This window comes from Malania oleifera, chromosome 3 (assembly GCF_029873635.1).
Source record: "Malania oleifera isolate guangnan ecotype guangnan chromosome 3, ASM2987363v1, whole genome shotgun sequence".
NCBI lineage: Eukaryota > Viridiplantae > Streptophyta > Magnoliopsida > Santalales > Ximeniaceae > Malania > Malania oleifera.
Window position 1 is genome coordinate 22,587,643 of NC_080419.1, and position 19,414 is coordinate 22,607,056.

The 19,414-nt window shown below is 38.3% G+C and overlaps 1 protein-coding gene across 3 annotated transcripts in view; it reads left to right on the forward strand.

Moving 5' to 3' along the window:
• The window catches only part of LOC131151602 (protein ALWAYS EARLY 3-like), a 106,613-nt gene that overhangs the window by 19,601 nt on the left and 67,598 nt on the right, over positions 1 to 19,414 (forward strand). For 2 of the 3 annotated variants that reach the window (XM_058102860.1, XM_058102861.1), the window contains exons 3-5: positions 2,005 to 2,103; positions 2,298 to 2,360; positions 2,679 to 2,756. In XM_058102860.1, the coding sequence (XP_057958843.1) occupies positions 2,005 to 2,103; positions 2,298 to 2,360; positions 2,679 to 2,756 (240 nt within the window). Of the gene's footprint in view, positions 1 to 1,807; positions 1,924 to 2,004; positions 2,104 to 2,297; positions 2,361 to 2,678; positions 2,757 to 19,414 lie in introns of those variants that run through there. The other variant, XM_058102862.1, reaches the window with a different exon arrangement.

The window sequence follows — 19,414 nt, forward strand, 5'->3', positions numbered from 1 at the left end:
AAATAAAACTTTGGTTGTTGGAATTAGCATTCTGGAACAAAAATGTTCCATGTTTCGGAATGTACTTACCAATATGTGATTTGCTAGGGTGTTATATTTTCTGGTAGCTATGCAAACAAACTCATTGATATTGGTATATTTGCGTGTTTTAAGCCCTTAACCCTTCTTGAAAGGATATTTAATGTATTTTGGACACTGTTCAACTTACTAACATTGTTTGGGAAGGATGAATTATTTATATATATATATATATATATATATTTGATAGAAAAATAAAAATTTCATTAATAGGAAAAGAATTTACACGAGGGAGAATGAGAAATCCCTCGAAAAAGATCTGGAACAAACCAGGAAAAAAAACAACTAAAAAATGGCAAAAGGAGAAAAGATCAACAAGCCAGCATGTTCTCTGTTATGAGGATTTGTGGAAGAAAGGAATGTCAATATTATAATATTATTTGAAATTGTTTTTTATTTTATTTTAATTTTCTGTTATTGAGTTTCCGATGATGGAGTCATCTTCTGTCTTTGAGTGGCTTTCTTCATTATGTCCCTTTAAAGTGGTGAGGGAAGAAGTTTGTCTACTTCGAATGGGAGTTTGTCACACATGGGTAAACTTTGTTGTTATCCATTTTTGTAAGTTTTTGAGGGTGTACTGATCTCTCCCCCTCTTCCTCATTATCCTTCAAGGAAAATTTTTACCAATACAAAGTGCACAATTTTGATATTTGTTTTTATTAAGAAAGAATAATGTTGTATCAACATAGCTGAAACCAATCCTACCTTTTAGGCGTCCACAGCATCTACACCCTGCTCCCAAGTGTTAGTAATTTTTATTATTGTTTGCAGTGATCAGATGCTAGACATTCTATGCTAGATGACGCAGCCTATTTGAGAGGATTTATGTTGCCAATCCCAAATAACTGGGTTATAGAGCTCTTTTATGAGTTGATTACGATTGCATATCTTCTGCCATTTGGTTGAACAGAATGGTGTTTCCCATGTGACATGATATTGACTCGCGTGGCTGACAAATATTTCTGCATGATGGCCATAAAAACGAAAAAAAAAAAGAGAGAGAGAGAGAGAGAGAGAAAAATTGTGACAAATATATTTGGCGACCTTTGTGTGGTATTTTTTTGTTGTTAGTAGAGAACAAAATTGGTAAAATAGGAAAAAGTTAACATTTCTCAAGATTTCCCATATCTTTCTCGAGGCATCATTCTGTGCACTATTGGCATAATACAATTGTGGGATCAAGCGTCTACTACTGCACCAAAATCTGTAATAGCTGATAGTGAGAGTGATACTCGAATCCAACCTTAGCAGACCAATGCCATGTTTTGAGTCTTTTGGTTGTGTATTGACCCATACCCTGAGCCTCTGCCACATTGGCCAATAACTGAAACAGCTTGGCCAACAATCTCCCCTCTAGCAACTGCCCACTGGCACCTGGGAGTTGAATCCATGGCCTTGGCTACGATACCACTTGTAGGATGGATCGCCTGCCACTGCATCAACAATTATATCTGATAGCGAGAGTGCTACTCAAATTCCAACCCAAAGTGATGTTTTGACTGTGACTTGACCATCACCTTGGACCTCCGCCATGGGGGTCGATTGCTGCCTTTGGCCAATAGCAACATATTCTTTGAAACTAGACTGTAAAAACTTTCTGTATCCAGCCTTTGGTACCATTGCTTCTCAAGGAATATCATGCCCCTATTGATTCTTTTTGTATTTAGCAATATTTATTTTGTGCTGATTTCTTTTTATAGCTATGCTACTCTTGAAAAACAGAAAACAAAATGAAACAAAAGAAGAGGAAGAAAGAAAGGAAAGAAGAAAAAAAGAAGAAGAAAAAACATCATGTTCTTTGCAATATTGCATATTGATTTATGATCCCCAGAGAACCATACAAGTGTACAACAGCTGACTTTATAAGTTTGGTTTTTGATGCATTTTCCTTTTTTGAATTTATGACCATATTCTTGGTATCTACAGAAGAGGAAGCTGTCAGATAAATTAGGCACTCAATGGAGCAAGGAAGAGCTAGAACGTTTCTATGAAGCTTATCGTAAGTATGGGAGAGAGTGGAAGAAGGTAAGCACAAATTTTATCATTGTGGTCCTGCATCCTTACTAAATATAGGTTATATGTAACTTTTATTGGGCTTTTGTTCCTTGGTATTTTACTTACCAATGCTTTTCCTCTGGCTTTTCAACAAAATTGGTGGGAATAAGCTTATTATATTGGTTTCAGCATCTTCTGAAATGCTGTTTCGCATGGGATTTTAGGTGGCTGCCATGGTACGTAACAGATCAGTGGAAATGGTTGAGGCCCTTTATAATATGAATAGGGTAAGGCATAACTTTCAATATCTTGCCTAAATATTATGTTATTACCATGACTTGTTTATTTTTCTGTTTATCATGTGGAAAATGGGGATTTATGTCCCAATAATTTAACTTGATAACTGTGTCTTTCTTTTAACCTTTTTTCTTCTGCATTCATGATGGGTATATGCATCGAGTGGTTTGCTTTTGCCAATTTAGGCTCAGCTTTGAGGTTGCCACATCAGGATTCAGATTTTTGAGTCGACTTCAAAAAAAAAAAAAAAAAACAAATAGATTTGGTTTTAAAAAAATTGATAACTCAAGTTTGTGCTTTGTTTTCAGGCCTACTTATCTCTTCCAGAGGGCACTGCTTCTGTGGTTGGACTAATAGCAATGATGACAGATCATTACTGTGTTTTGGTGAGACAAAAACGAAATTTCTGCCATTGTGTAGGATGCATGCATGTGCGCACATGTGTCTACGGAATTTAGTTTAGTAATCAAATGTCATATTTGCTGTAATGTTTACTGATAAATATTGAAGGATGCCATGCAACAAAAAGGGAATAAATTGGCCTAATTTGAAAGGTTGTATATGGTAAGCGTGCAAATATTATGCAATTTGTCCCATGCAGACAAAGTATGCTATTTTTTTATTGTGAGGCCCTTGCCACTCTTCGCATTTCAAAAACGGATGTGTTTGTTGCTCTTTTTGCCATGATGTGCAGCCAAAAGGATTGTTATTTGTTAGCACATCTGCATCCTTCTCCTTTTAGTAATACAATTCAAGAGAAAGGTAATGGGGAGCCCAAGGATGAACTTATGAATTGTTTATATTCAAGAAAAAATGTGGAAAAATGTCTAATCATTGTGGAAAATAGAAAATGTGGAAGTGAATATAATGTGCAATTTCATGGTTGTCAATTTGTGGCTTTTGTGTTAGGTTTCACTGCAAATGGACTTGCTTAAAGTAATAAATTAAAGTGCAAATCATGCAAGGGGATTAGGAGGTCCGCTACTCTCAGGCCCAAACATTACCATCTCTAGTTGATGGTTCACTTGCAGGAAACCGATATGCATCTTGCCAAACCACCACTTTTTCTTTTTGATTGCATTGTGCCGCAGCTGCTGGACTGCCTTTGTGACAGAAACTTTCTTTATCCCGACAACTTGCACCTGTACATCCATAAACAGATGACTCCAAAGGGAATCCTCCCATAGTGACTTCACTCCACTGACTCTTACCCTCTTTTGCCACTTTGATATCTACCCTTTTAAGATTGGATTCATCCATACATTCCTCCCTACCAAATCCAGTAACCGTTTCAGGAAACTTCTCCAACTACCTCTGTTCATAACTTCAGGAACAGAAATCAGAAACTCCTGGACTCCCAATCTGAGTCGGTCTAACAAGAAATCTACCAATCTGAGTCGGCCTATGCCATAACACAATTGAAACGACCAAATTCCTCTCTCCATATAAAACTGCTCAATTGAGATGTCAACCTCTGCAAGATCCATTGTACCATCGGCACTGTGCCCTAATCCATCAATTTCTTGTCACATTCTTCTTGATCAAAAATACATAACCTCCTACCCTCGTCCTTCCTAGTCTAAAATTGATGGGATTTCCCTTGGGTTTGTACTAATCAGTGGTGATTCTTCTCCGTCCTGGCTGTCTCCAATCTCCTGATGAGGGAGAGAGAATGAGGGAGCCCTTTCCCATCTACCCTCATCCTCCCTCATCCCAAATTGAAGGATTTCCAACATGCTTCTCCTTTGTGGTTGATTGCATTGTGAGAAATAATTAGGCTATTGGGCGTAAGAATGTGGCCTTGACACTTTAGAATTGGCGGGTCTGTGAGTTATGGAAGTGCTTTGTGGGCCTGCTGGGGGAGGGGAGAGCTTGTTTAAAAGTTTTGATAGACTTCGACTAATTGGTGAGCTGTTGTGGCTTTTTGCTGAAGGGGCATAGGTAAAGCTGGCAGAGGGGTCTATAGTTTTTGGTCTGAATTACAAAAAGGCAGCAGTGACAATTGGAAAATCCCAGGTACGGTCAGTGTGGGTTTCCCTTATTGGGCAGGGATATGGGTTACATGATGAAGGGGTTTCGTGCTTTGACAATCTGGGTGTGATGCAAATGGAGATGAGGGAAGATGATGATATGTTTATTTTTATTTTTTTCAAAAGTAGCACGTTGTTTTCCAGAAGTTTCTTTTTGAAATCTGAATGATGGACCTTTAGGAGCAGGGGCTAATGCAGGAATTGGCAGTAATTTGAGCCTAGTTAAGGCTCAAGAGGATCACAGTCGAACTGAAAAGCTGGATATTCAGGAGACTTTTAGCTGGACTGGTGGCTCTATTGCATTGAGTTTGAATTGGGCTTAGTCTGAGATTTGTAGTTTTTTACTTTTGATGTAAAGGGAAGATTTTCTCTCCCTGTTTTTTGTTTGTTTGATTCTTTTTGTATATTCTGCTCCCTCTAAGAAAGTTTCTTTGTTTATCAAAAAAGGAAAAAAATTCAAGAGAGACTTTGTTATAATGGAGGGAATAAGCTTGTTAGCTGTGGGGAAAAAATCTTGATATGGATGGGTCTATTAAGAAATATCCTTGACCAATAGTGCAGGGAGTAATGGTGAACTCTGTGCTGTAATCAAAGTAATTCTTTGGGTTGTGTGGCTGAAACTCAGGCATTGATGTTAATCAGATGAGAAGGAGAGCGAGAGTGGTTGCACAAGGATAAAAGGAAATGGGGTGATGTCTGACAACAGATGTGATCTTTATAGTGACTTTGCATGCAATGGTGGCTTATCATTGAACAAATTTAGTCAGCATTAGGGTATTCGGATTCCTCAAGATTTAGTCAGAGACATCTCCTAAGTGCGGGGAAGACCGCTTGAAGGCTTAGAAGGTTTTAAATCTCTTTGAAGATGATAGTAAGGATGCAGGAAGCAGGCAACTGAATAGGTTGGGAATGGAATTTTGTCCCCGTATTTCTCTTGGGTGTGAGGTTAATGGAAAGGATGTTGAAGCTCAATGATTTTTGGACAAGATGGGTTAACAGTTAAGGGAAAGAAGTTCATTTGGATTGTGGGAAAAGCAAAGGGAGATTGGGTCAGCATGAGTCAGCTAATTTAAAGTGTTCTATCAATTCTTCTGGCGAGAGTTTAAAGGGCTTCTTACTTAGGTGGCTAGTTTTTTATTTTTTGGATAGAAAAAGAATATATATTAATTGAAGACGAAGAATATACAAAGAGGAGAAAAAGATCTTCCTACGAAAGGAAGAACCAAAATAGACTAGAAAACAATAGGTTCTGCGTGAACTAGCTAATTTAAAGTGTTCTATCAGTTCTGCTGGTAAGGGTTTTAAGAAGGGACTTGCTTATCTAGGTTGTTAGTTCCCACTCCACCCTCCTTCCTTCCTAGATAGAAAAAGAAGATACGTTTATTGAAGAGAGAGAATATACAAAGACAAGAAAAAGAACCTCTGATAAAAAGATCCAAAATAGACTAGAAACAATCAAAATAACATTGCCTTACAATCTTTCTGCTGAAGATTCAAGAAAGGCACCCTTTAAATATGCCAACTGCAAAAGACCAGAGAGAAGTGTAATGTAGCCTATCCTAATGCCAAGTTCCAGAATTCCTCTTTCCAGTAAAGATACAAGCATTCCTTTCTGTTAGGCAACCACTTCACCTAAAAGCTTAAGCTGTTAGGCTGTGGACCATCAATGTATATCAAGCTTTAACACTCCCCCACATGTGCAGCCCAACAGCGCGTGGAGAGATAAACACACGATAATATCACCCTTTATAGGGAAATCAATAATTTTTTAAATACTAAAAAATAAATGCGGGCAACAAGACTAGAACCCAAGAACTCCTGGTAACAAGCTCTGATACTTTTCCAAGGACTCTCATAGAGCATCTTAATCACCAACTAGTATTCGACCCTTTAGTATGTAACCCAAATTTACTTTTTATAACTTTATGCCAAAGAGAGTTCTCCTCTAAGAGGGCATGTGGTCTGCAGCATCAAAAATATTTTCATGGAATGATGACATTCTTGGAAATCTCATCCTAAGAATGGGATGCAGGCTGATGAGAATATTTTTATTTGGTTTACGTGTAAGATTCCCAGGAATGTACATAGGATTCCTATGTCAATGTTTAGTTCAACATGGGAATTCTAGCAAGCATTTCAAGAAGATGACCATGATACCCTTGACATGTGTGTATCCAATGTATGAAGAATAATTATATTTTCTACCCAAGAACCTACTAAGCTTACATACTCAATTAAATCCATGTCCTAAAATTTTCAGCAATCATAAATTTAAAAAATGCAACACTTAAATAATCAATTAATCGAAACAATTGAGGGCAATATAGTGTCTAAACATTAAGCATTATATTAAATTATTATGACACAATAATAATATTACTTTTATTTTATTAATAACTTATTATTTTAAATATGCTAATAGGTGATAATATTGTATTAGAGTGTCATTCTTGTCCAAGTTGCCCACATAGTGAGGCAAGTTGGTCCAAATAGTAGGATTTTCATGAAACTTACCCATGACGAAGGGTGGGAATAGGATGCCTGTGTTTTGTGGGAATCCTTTCAAACCCAAGAATGTGAACATTCCCACCACATCAGATTCTTATGCTGAAGTAAATGTGGAATGAGATGTCATAGGCATCATATCCCCGAAAATATTGAATGGTACCATGAACCAAACGCCCTCAAAGGCAAGTGCCACAACCATTACCAATAAGGCAGTTTTTAGACACTAAATTTCCAAGATCTAAACCACCCTCCCGCTTCAATCTATGCGCGTCCTCCCAATTGACCAAATGATCTCTCTTCTCTCCTAGTCCTAGCCACAAGAAATCTTATTATTTTCTCAAATTTCCTAGCTAACCAATTGAAATTCTAAAGATGGACAAAAAATAAGGAGAAACCCTAGAAAGACAAGTTTGGATAAGAGTGATATGATCACCTAGATAAACTAAAGCACCTTTACATCTATCCAAATGCTTAGGCATCCTACTCCACTATTGGATCTCAAAACCCAACATACCTAGGATTATCCCCCAAAGGAAGTCCTAAATATGACAAGGGCCACTGGACAATGCCACAACCAAGGAAGATAACTCTAGAGACTTGAAACTGCTAAGATTAATTGTAGCAATCCCACTCTTTCCAAATATATTTTTAAACCTGAAACCTTCTAAAAAATTTGTAGTACTTTGAGAACATTAAAAAAGAAAAAAGACTCTCTAGATTCATCTAAGAGAAAAAAAGGTATCATTTGCAAATGGAAGATGAGACACAACCACCCCCTTGCTACACACCCAAATCCCCTTCACACAACTTCTACCAATCTACTTACTCAAAGTATCATTGACTAGAACAAACAAAAAAGGTGATAAAGGATCCCCTTGCCTAACCCTTCTTGAAGCTCTAAAGCACTCCTAATGCTCCCAGCAATTAACTAGAAAGCATTAGATGAAAGAATACCCGAGAGATCCTTTGGTGGTCTCTTGCTTTCGCCATGTTTCTCTCCTTTGAGAGCCTTCCTCTGTCTATGGATCTTATTGAACATTTGAAGGAACGTATGAAGGAGAATCTCCTCATGTTGGTGCAGATTGAAAGCAAGCGCTTGGAAAAGATTGGGGAAGCGGGGTTTGTTCATTTGGAGGAGAGATCCCAAGTCAGGACTCAGCGAATCAGGATCACCCTTTCGGCCACAAGACGGGTGATTGTCTTCCTTATTTATAGCTTGGAGCATTTCTCTTGTCACAACATTTGGTAGATTGCTTTTTTCTTTGGGTGGTGAGTAGATTGAATCACAAAAGTAAATTCTTGGAAGTGGGAGTGCAGTCAAACAACAAAAGAAATTCGACATACATTATGGAGGATCGAAAGGGGAAATTTAGAGTAGCTTTGATTAAGTCTCGGAGTCAGTGGGAGGTAAGCAAAAGATCCCTAATCCCAAGGGAGAGGCTGGGAATGAGTTTGCACAACCAAACGATCATTGGAGTTGGAAGGATGCCTAAATGGGAGAATTGTTGCCAAAGGTCCAACCGGGTGGGTAGTGTTGCAACAACTGTGGAGGTAAGGTTTGATCTCTAGTCAATGTGGTGGCTGCAGATGGTCTACTGGACATTGCTTTAGCAAGGGTTTGCTATGTGGAGACAGCTAGAGGCGGGACCCCAAGACTAAAGGAGTGGTCTTAAAGTTGGGTGGGCCGGGGATTACACATTACTTTGAATTTTGGTTGGTTGTTGGGTGCAATTGGGCTTGATCCAACTCTATTTAAAGGGCAGCCCCCTCTAATTAACTTGTTCTTTCTAGAGCAGGCCCAAGACTTGTCTCAGGCTTTGCAAGGTCTTTAATTAGATATCAGGCCCATAGCCCATTGGAGAGATCTCGCCCATGGTTTTAGGTAAATTTCCTTTCAACCAGGTTTAAAGCTTGGGAGCAGCTTCTTCAGAGATGGGTGTCAACATAGACGAGCACAACAAACTTGGTCTCAGCCAAAGTAAGGAGGTGGAGGAGAAATAACCTTGCAGTACCTCTTCTATGATAGAGGTGCATTGCGTGAATGAGCAACACATGATGTTTTTGGATGGGCAAATAGGGTGAAGGGATTTATTAAAGATAGATAAGTTTATAAGAGGCATTTGTATGAAGGATGGGTGTGAGGAAGTTCTTATGGAGGATAATGGCTTGATTGTTTGAAATGGGAATCAAGATGATGCAAGATTTAGTAATGACAAAGCAAGGATGAATGGAGTGAAAGAACCTCAAGTTGACGAGAAGGTAGCAACATCAAAGGTTTAGACTAAAAAATTTTTACATTGGGGATTCAAATGGATTGAAGCAGATTTTAAATTAAAGGATTAGTGGGGAAATTTCGTTGGAAGTACAAAGTGGGGTGATGTATCAGATAAGGAGGGTGATATGGTTAGTGATTTTGATTTTGATGAAGGGCTATTCATAGATGAGGTTTGTGAACAATTTGGTTATGGATCAAATGATTCTAATTTTATGGGGGCTCATAATTTGCAATCTTCATCTCCAATGGAGGATCCAGAGGGAGTTCTTGGTTTGAAGAATTATGAATTAGAAGAGGTAGAAGACAAGATTGAGCAGAATGTGACCAGTACTGATTTGTGTCTCATATTCAGCACATGCTGGATTAAAAAGGTATGCGATTAGCTGACTTAAATGGAAAGGAAGTCCGCTTGGATGGAGACATAATTAAGGCTGGGAAGGAGCAATAGGAACCATCAATTATGATGGGAAAGGACAGAGAAGAGGTTTTCTTAGGTAGTGTTTTGTTTAGGCTTAGTTAGAATCTTGGACTCTTGGGTGGTAGGTAATAGTGGTTCAGATTGTGGGTAGTTATGGTTTGGGGTGGTCTTTAATTTTTGTTTTCATTGTCTTTGAGGAATCCTTATCCTTTCTTGCTTGTATCTTCTTTCTCTCTTAATGTATCTTCTTTTATTATCTAAAAAAAAAAGCATTCAACAAACACCCCACCCTACCTCCTCTCCCCAAACCCTTTTTAGCAAATATCTTAACCAAGAAATAATAGCTAACCATGTCATAAGCCTTCTCAAAATCCAATTTAAATACAACCTCCTCCTTATTCCTCCTATGAGTATCCTCCCCGACTTCATCAGCCATCAAAATAGTGTCCACAATTTTTCTTCGCCCATAAGAAGCACTTTGGGCGTTAGAAATAGTATCTCCTATCAATTTACTCAACCTATTGGCAAACACTTTTGCAGCAAGCTTGTAAACACTAGTGACTAGACTGATCATCAACTTTTGAAGCCTAATCCTTTTAGATTCTAAATTAATGAAAGTAGAATTTGTGCTTTTGCCTAAGACTCCATTAAAATGGAATTCATTAAAGATCTTTAAAAGATCTGCCTTAAACCATATCCCGACAATCCTGAAAAAAGGCCATAGCAAAACCATCTTGACTCGAAGTCTTATCTCTACCCATCTCAAACACTATATTCTTGACTTTCATCTCCTCATAAGGCGTTTCCAACCATCTTATGAATTCACTAGAAATAGGGCTCTGCTCCAACCCCTCACTTATAGGCCTAGTCTCAGCTATCGCATTGGTTATTAATTGAGGCTACTTTTTCTTTTAACTCTGATCCCTCCCTAAGTTTTTCCTCATCTTACTATCAGTCGGAACTTTAGTCCATTTGAATATAATCTTTTGCTTCCAACTCCTCGCCTCCCTAAAATAACCTCTAGCTCATTTTTCAAGCTTTGTCTCCTTCATTTTTAAAAAAAAATCCATCATCGTCTTTTTGATCTAGAAAATCAATCTTAGCTAATATGTTAGATTTCTTAACCTTATTATCTCCAAAAACAATACCTCCTCCACTTTCTCAAAACTCATTTTAAATGTTTGAATTTTTTTATATCTTAAAATCCTCACTGTTGGGCCACACATGTGGTTGCAATAAATGATAAGAAAATAAAAATAAAAATGAAGAACATGTTTGGAGGGGGTGAACACATGCTTGCAATAAATGGTAAGAGAAGGCAAAACACGTGAAGAAATAATGAATGATAAGAGAAGGAAAAAAACGTGAAGAAATAAAAGTCAAATTCCATGTGAAGCACATGTTTATTTTTGGGTACCAAATCCTCCATAAATAAGGATTTGTAGCTTGCAAAATAAATGCTATGCTCCTCTCCCCCTATAAAAGGGGTTGTGTGTTGTAGAGGAAAGATGTACAAGTGTAGTGGTGTAGGCAAGTGAGATATGTGTTGTGATTGAGAGGCAGAGAGGTTGAGCTATGAGTTGAGTTTGAGTGTGTTATTCATCCTCCACTGCATTTTCTATTGATATAGTGAAACTCCCTCTCTCCCGTGGATGTAGGCCGAGTCTCAAGATCGAATTCACGGGGACAATGAGAAATATGTAAGCATTAATGTTTCAATTATAACCCAAGAAATTAGATTACTATTTATGGTGACAAGGAATTCTAAACTAAATAATTAGCTAACAGGTTAAAACAATAATCAGGTAAACGAAAGATAAAAATAATGAGATTCACACACAAGAAGGATTTGAAGATGATATGATGAATCTAAGGATCTAAAATTACTAATAACTAAGCAACTCAAAGGGAACGCGTAGAAAATAAATTGCGATTGTAAAAGACAATTAATTAAACACTTAAGACGCAAGTTTCGCCCGTTTCCGATTTGGTAATGGATGTTCCTCTAATTTCCTATTCTCTCAACCACTTTCCCATTCCTAGAGATCATGACCGGATAATATAACATTCAAGCCCGCAATTTCAGTATAATCCAAATTACTCAACAAATTGTACGACAAATTTAAACAATGGAAGAAAACCATCCAAATCTTGTTACTAGCTCAAGCATCAATTGTGGTTTCACGTATACATCAAAACCCAGAACAGAGAATTTGAAGGAAACTATTAAAATCCTGTTAATAGTTCAAGCATCAATTGTGCCTTCACGTCTACAACAAATCAAAACCCAGAACAGAGAATTTTAATATCTTCTAAACATAAAGAGGAATACAACCTAGCAAGTTAAATATTAAAGCCCCAAGAAAAGGAGGAAATCCAACCCAAAACATCCATGGGTTACTCCCTGAATCTCAAGATAAAATTTAGCCTAACATGTTTGTAATCCGAAATTTTCGGGACAAATTAAAACAAAAACAAATCATTGAAAACAATAAAAATAAAAGGCAATAAAAGTAAAGGAACAAAGGTAGAGTGGAGGAGAGGAAGAATGGATAAGAATCCAGCTTTGCTGAAGATGGCGCTGCTGCCGGTAGCACACAGCTGAACTCTTCCTGCGCACGGCCTTGCTGCGCACAGCTCCCTGCGTTGCTGCCCCCTATTATGCTGCGGCTGCCCCTCCCTGCTGGCTACCCTTGTGGCCGAGTTCTCCTTCTATTTATTCCCCAAGCTACTGCCCTAATAGCTGCCGCATGCATGTATCTTTAAATTGGGCCCCAATTGCTGCGCATGGCCTCCAATCTCATGGCCGAAATTAAGGTGCTGCCCTTCTATTTTGCTGCTGTATTTTGGCCCCCCAATCTGCTGTTTTTATTCCCCCTTAGGCTACTATGCATGGCCCATGCAACTTCAATGTTGCTGCTGCCTTTTTGCTTTCCTTTTTCCACACAAAAAGAAGCCCTATCATTCCCTAAAAGCTGCTGCTCCCACTTGTGCATGGCTGGCCCTTTTGTTTCTTCATGCATGTTTAATTTGGTGCTGGCCCAGCCCAAAAAGAAGAACTAATTATCCTCCAAGGTTGCTGCTGTTATTGGCCGAATCTTCCCATGCAAAAAGCAACCAAATTAATTCCAAAGTGCTGCCCTACTTTTTCATCATCCAATCCTTGCATGGATGTTTCTTTTAAATCTTCTTTTTATTTTTGTGCTGGCCCAGCCCACTTCATGGCTGGCCGCACATTGGTAATGCCCCTTTTATTTTGTACTATTGTGCACATCCCAATCAATTTATCCACAAGCAGCTTGGCCGCATGAAATTAATCACTTGGTTTGCATGGCCCAATTTAATTCTCTCCTGTTTTTTATCTCCCAAAAATAACCGGCAGAAAATAATCATCAACTCATAGGCTAGTTTTTTCAAAGGCATAATTGAGGCGCGCCTTAAGGCGTTTTAGGCCAAAAACGCACCAAGGTGTAACTTAAAAAGCGTAAGTCCATATAAGCGTACACCTCAGGCAAGAAGGTGTACGCATCAGGAAAAAAACCTCGTCTTTTTAGGCCTTAGATTCGAGGCGTACGCCTTTTGGTATTCCTGGCCAGAACACAAAACGTAGCCTTTGCTCTTTTTAGAAGCCTCAACAAGGCCTTTGCTATCTCTAACAAAGCTTGATGAAGCCTCAACGAAGCCTTTGCTCTCTCCGACGAAGCTCGACGAAGCCTCTGCTCTCTCTCGAAGCCTCAACGAACCCTTTGCTATCTCCAATGAAGCTCGACGAAGCCCGACGAAGCCTCTGCTCTCTCTCAAAGCCTCAACAAAGCCTCTACTCTCTCTGACGAAGCTCGACAAAGCCTTTGCTCTCTCTGACGAAGCTCGTTGGATATGTGCTGAATTGTATTATCTTTGGGTTTGTGATGTCTTTTGCCTTGTGCAATTCTGACACTTTGGAACAAGTGTGATATGTGCAAATTAATCAAGAAAACATAATTAAAAGGTATGCATTTTATTTGTTTCTCCATTAGTCTAACAATTTTCTCATTTTTATACTATATATTAATTTTTTTGTTTATTAATTATTTTTAAAAATATAGTCCCGAAATGCTTACACCTTGCCTTAGCCTTCGCCTTTTAAAACATTGTCATAAACTTAAGGGCAAAGAATGGAATAATGATTCAATTAAAATCAATTACTCAAATTGTGTGCATAACTAAGCTCTTAATTCATTTTGCAATAACCAAGTAACGCATTTAAACACCTAATTATGCAACTTTGACACTTAATCAACGTAGGCCAAGTATGGGCGAACCACGAAACTCTCCGGTGTTCCTTGTGGTTGGTTGCTTGTGTTTGTGTTCTGGAACATCTCCAATCCCTAACAACTAGTATCATAGTAGTCAGATGCACAAGGTGAGCCGAGGCGCAAAGGGTATTTGAAGCCGAGGCGCGAGGCAAAGGCACACGCCTCATATAGATGAGGTGCACAACTATTAAAATTCTATAAGATGCCTATTTGGGGTAATCGATATATGAACATATGAATATCTAGTAATATTAGAATTTAAAATGCCAAAACATTCTATAGAAAAATTGGAAATTTAATGAAATTGACAAGGCCAAAAGCATCAACAATCCAACATAGTTCAACATCAAAATAAAAGAGTACAATAAAAGATTTCAAAATCTAAAATCTAAATATCCTCCTCAATCATCACTCATCACTCATCATCAACTAAGTCTGCTAAGATATCATCATCTTCCCCTTCATCATCAGAATTGTTTTCTCCAACATCTTTTTCCTCTCCTGTCTCCTCTGCACCATCCACTTGGATTTCATCCTCATTTACAAGTTCCAACATTGTGGTCCGGCCCCTAGCACTGGCTGCACTGCTGGATGAAGCTTTTCCTCTAGATGATGATGACATATTTGCGCTTATTCTTGATCTAGTGTGATGCAGGGGTTATTTAGTCTAGCAGCTCTAGCAACAAAATCCCAAGTCAAAATATCATCTTCAAACACAAGTTCATAATCCTCGTCAGAATCGCCATCCATCCTACCAGTCAACCACTCATTACTATCATCAATGTCCTTTAGGAGGATGGGATCAATGGTGTCATGCTTGCCATATCGATGCCTTAGAGTTCAATTATATTTCACAAATACCAAATCATTCAAGCGTTGTCGGGATAGCCTATTTCTCCTTTTGCTATGAAGTTGCAAAAGGTTTAAAGTAATATGGTAAAAAGTATCAGACTGGTAGTTCATGTTCTTTAATAATTAATCCACGATATACTAATGACTTGCATGTTGGAATATGCTCCAATTTCTTTCGCAGCCGGTAGCACATGTGAGGCTAAGAATTTTCATAGAAAACTTTTGCAAGTTTGGAGTTGATGAACCAAATGACATCCACCATTGCGCTATTATAAAATAAATTTTAAATGAATACCTACTAGGTAAATAGCAAAAATAATTTTAAAAAGAAAGAGGTAGTAAACATGCCACTTTACCCAGTGCTTGCATCTTCCTTGGTCTCACTACCAAATTAATTCCAAAGACGCCACTAGCGCTATTGTATTTTTCCAACTCATGTACAACTTTATCTTGCATTTCAAGGGTTGGTAGTAGCCTTGCAATACATTTGTACAAACCCGCCATAATTTCTTTATCTTGCAAAATGTTGGGGTTTGAATAGAAAAAATTAGGGTTCAAGTAGTTTGTAGTTGCATGCAACGGTTGATGGAGTTGGCATCCCCACCTCGTATTAATAATTTCAAATACCTCCTTGAATTTATCGTCTTTCTCATCGAAAGCCTTAGCTATGGCTTCCTTAGCGCTATCCATTGATTCATAAATGTATCCCATTGCAGGTTTCTTTTCCCCATCAACCAAACGGAGTATATAGACAAGTGGGTCTGTCAACTTAAGAGCATAGACGATGGTACTCCAAAAGGTAGGCATCAAAACAATACTAGCTACTCTTTTTCCAGTCACCTCCTTTGCCCATTTAGTAGTATTCCAATCTTCAGAACTAAACATCTTCCTCAAGTTGTTCTTTTGAAGGTGGATTGAACAAAGGGTGATGAAGGAAGTTGCAAATCTTGTAACTGCAGGCTTTAGTAAGTCCTTTCCTCCAGTGAACTGTCTCATCAAGTTCACCACACCAACACGGTTATAAATATAACCATTCAAAAACATTGTCTTTTTCAAAGTTATATGAATTGAAGGCATCTTCCCAATATCCTCCAATATTAAATTGAGGCAATGGGCAGCACACGGTGTCCAACATAAATGTGGCCTCTTTGCTTCCAACAATCTCCCTGCTGCAACATAGTTTGAAGCATTATCAGTTACTACTTGAATCAAATTTGATTCTCCAATTTCCTCTACCATCTCATCAAGTAATTTGTACATTCTATCTGCATTCTTGACAAGATTAGAAACATCAATAGACTTGATGAACACTGATCCCCTTGGAGAGTTCACTAAGAAGTTTATTATGTCCTTATTAGCAACTGAATCTCTCCAACCATTAGACATAATCGAGCAGCCATATTTTTCCCATTCCTTTTTATAGACCTTCAACAACTCTTTCATTCGACTAACTTCTTGCTTTAGGAAAGAAACTCTCACTTCATGATAGCTAAGTGGCTTTATTCCAGGACCATATTGCCCAATCGATTCAAGTGCCACTGCAAAGCTACTCAAACGTACAATATTAAATGGTATTCCACCATCATACATCCACCTAGCATAATCCGTCATTGCCTTTTTTCTTAATTCTTTCTTGCATGCCTCATTTATTAATGTTTGCTTCATCTTTCATTCTTTCCTAGTTTCAACTGCTTTCTTTGGATCAGGAGTAAAAAACAAGTCTATAGACCCCTTTTGTTTTGGTTTCTTCAAGTTGGATTGGTATGAACTTTGACTTCGACTTCTACTTCCATCAATAAGTACTCTCTTGCCACGAGTGTCAATTTCATGAACTTCATCTTCTTCATCTTCACCATAATTATCTAAGTCAGGCAATAACTCATTTTCCTCCTTTTCGATATCTTTCTTCAACATATACTCCTTAATCTTCCCACGTACATGAGCAGGGCACTGAGCATTCTTTTACATTTCTAAATCCTCCGACAATATGTTGTTTTTTTTCGAAATATTCCTCCCCTTGTGACTTTGCCACAAAAATTGCAAGTCAAATTATTTCTATTTTCGTTATCATCCAAATGTGCATACTTCCATGCAGGATCTTTCTTTGCAGAGGTATAGTTTCCACTTCCGGAATCCATTTAAGATTTAACACTTGGTATCCTAACTGCAAAACAATGTATCAAATATTTCAGAAAAATGTATAGTTTGTATAATGCATTTCCAAACAAATTACAAAACTGTAGTTAAACTCAGTAAAAAAAGTATTATGTATTAGTTATAAACTTGCATTAAACTACATATTTATTTACATATAATATTATAAGAAGAAGCAGCAGGTAGTAGAAAGAAGAAGAAGAATTGAAAAGGAAAAATAAAAATAAGAAGTGAAAGAAGACGACGAGCTCACGAAGGTTCTTGTTGATTCGAAGGCTCGTGAAGGCTCTTACTGGTTTGAAGTGTGCAACGTTTGCGAAGGCTCTTGGTTCCTGCTGATTCGAAGGCTCGAAAACAAACTCACGGTGCTGGTTCGAAGGCTCGCGAAAGCTTCTGGTGGTTCGAAATGTGCAAAAGTGCAAGACGAACTCGCGAAGGGTCATAGAGCTTCGAAGGGTCGCAGAGGGCTAGGGCTCCTATTGGTTCGAATCGAATAAGGGCTAGGGCTTTGGCCTTGGCTATTTCTTTATTTAATAGGCTCAAAAATTTCAAGGCGCACCTCACATCACATGACGCCCCTCTGCGTCTCATCGCGCCTCTTGCAGGTTGCCTCGCCTCGCATGGGATAAGGCACTGACCCTCTTGCCTCTCTGTGCCTCGTGCCTAGGAGGCGCGCTTTTGACAACTATGATTGGTATCAGAGCAAGGTTGGGGGTTTCTGGCAAAGTTGCACGAAATTTTAATTCGATCACACCATCGCGTAGATTGTGTCGAGACGGTCACAACGGTGAAAACGGCGTCAAAAATTGACCCCGAACGAAGCCACACGTGCCACCTCAATTCAATGCCACGTTAGCATTAACGACATCATAACAACTAGAGAATATTCCGTCAGTCAGGGAATATTATGTTCAACATTAATGACGTCATAACAGCTAGAGAATATTTTGTCAGACAAGTAATATTCTGTTCAGCATTAACGTCGTCATAACGGTCAGAGAATATTCCGCCAGTCAAGTAATATTTCGTAATTGAGTCAATTTAGTCCAAAATAATTTTTGGGCCAAGTCAGCCCATTTCAGACCTGTTTTTGATTGGGTCAGACCCATTCCTAGGTATTTTCGTCGTTCCGGACGCACTGGTGCGATCGATTTTGCCAAAAGCAATCTCCAAGTTGTTGTTTTATAATGGATAATAATTTATCCAAGTTTGGCATGGAGAAATTTGACGGCTGAAACAATTACATTTTATGGCAAAGCACAGTCAGGGATATCTTGATTCAACGTGACTTGATAAAGCCGCTAATCAGAAAGGGGCTAGCTAATATTGAAGATGGTGCTTGGACAAAAAGGGAAATTAAAACGGTTACTACCATTTGTTTATTCTTGTCAAATGAAGTTAAATATTTTGTGTTAGATGAATCATCACCTGTTGAGCTATGGAAGAAATTAGAACATAGATACATGTCAAAATCACTGACAAACAAGCTATTTCTCAAGAAAAAACTCTATCAGCTAAGAATGGAGGAAGGGGTCAATATTTTTTTTTATCACATTAATGATTACAAGAAGATCATGACCCAGTTAATGAGTCTTGGTGTAAAAGTTGAAGAAGAAGATAAAGCGCTTCTTCTCTTAGCATCTCTACCACCTTCGTATGATAGTCTTGTCACGGCGTTGCTTGTTGGGAATGAAACCTTGAAATTGCAAGGAGTGATGGCTTCACTACAAGATACCGACATTCTGAGAGAGCCAATTGTTAACTCCCAAGGGTGCGCCTTGCTCACACAAGATGAGAAACAGACTAGGGGTAGAATCAAAATAGAAATTTTCCTTACAACCTGGAAGATTGAGAAGCAGATGGTCCAAATCAAGAGCTTCAGGAAATTCCAACAACCCTCAAAGCAAAATGCATAGAGTGTTGGAATTGTGGCAAGATTGGACACTACAAAAATCAATGTCGATCCTAGAAGAAGGAGCCAGAAAATAAGACTGAAGCAAATGTCGCCTATTCTTTTGGAGAAGGAGATGTATTGCTATGCTCTTTGGAAAAGAAGGGAGAGTCTTGGGTATTAGACTTTGGAGCCTCTTTTCACACGACAGGCAATAGAGAAATGCTTGACAAGTATATATCTGATAACCTTGACAATGTTTATCTTGTTGATGACAAACCTTGTGAAATTGCATGAAAAGGAGAAGCAAAAATAAATTTGACAGGTACCACTTGGAGTTTGACTGATGTCAGATATATCCCAGATCTCAAGAAAAATTTAATCTCTATTGGACAGCTTGCAATTGAAGGTTACACTACAACCTTCTGTGGTGACAGTTGGAAAATTTCCAAAGGCGCAATGACATACTTGCACGGTAAGAAAATAGGTACTCTTTATATGACCACAGATGCTTGCATGTCAATTTTAGTTGCTGCAAGGAAAGAAGATTCAAACCTATGGCACTAGAGACTCAGTCACATGAGTGAAAAAGGCTTAAAAATCATGAACTCAAAGGAAAAG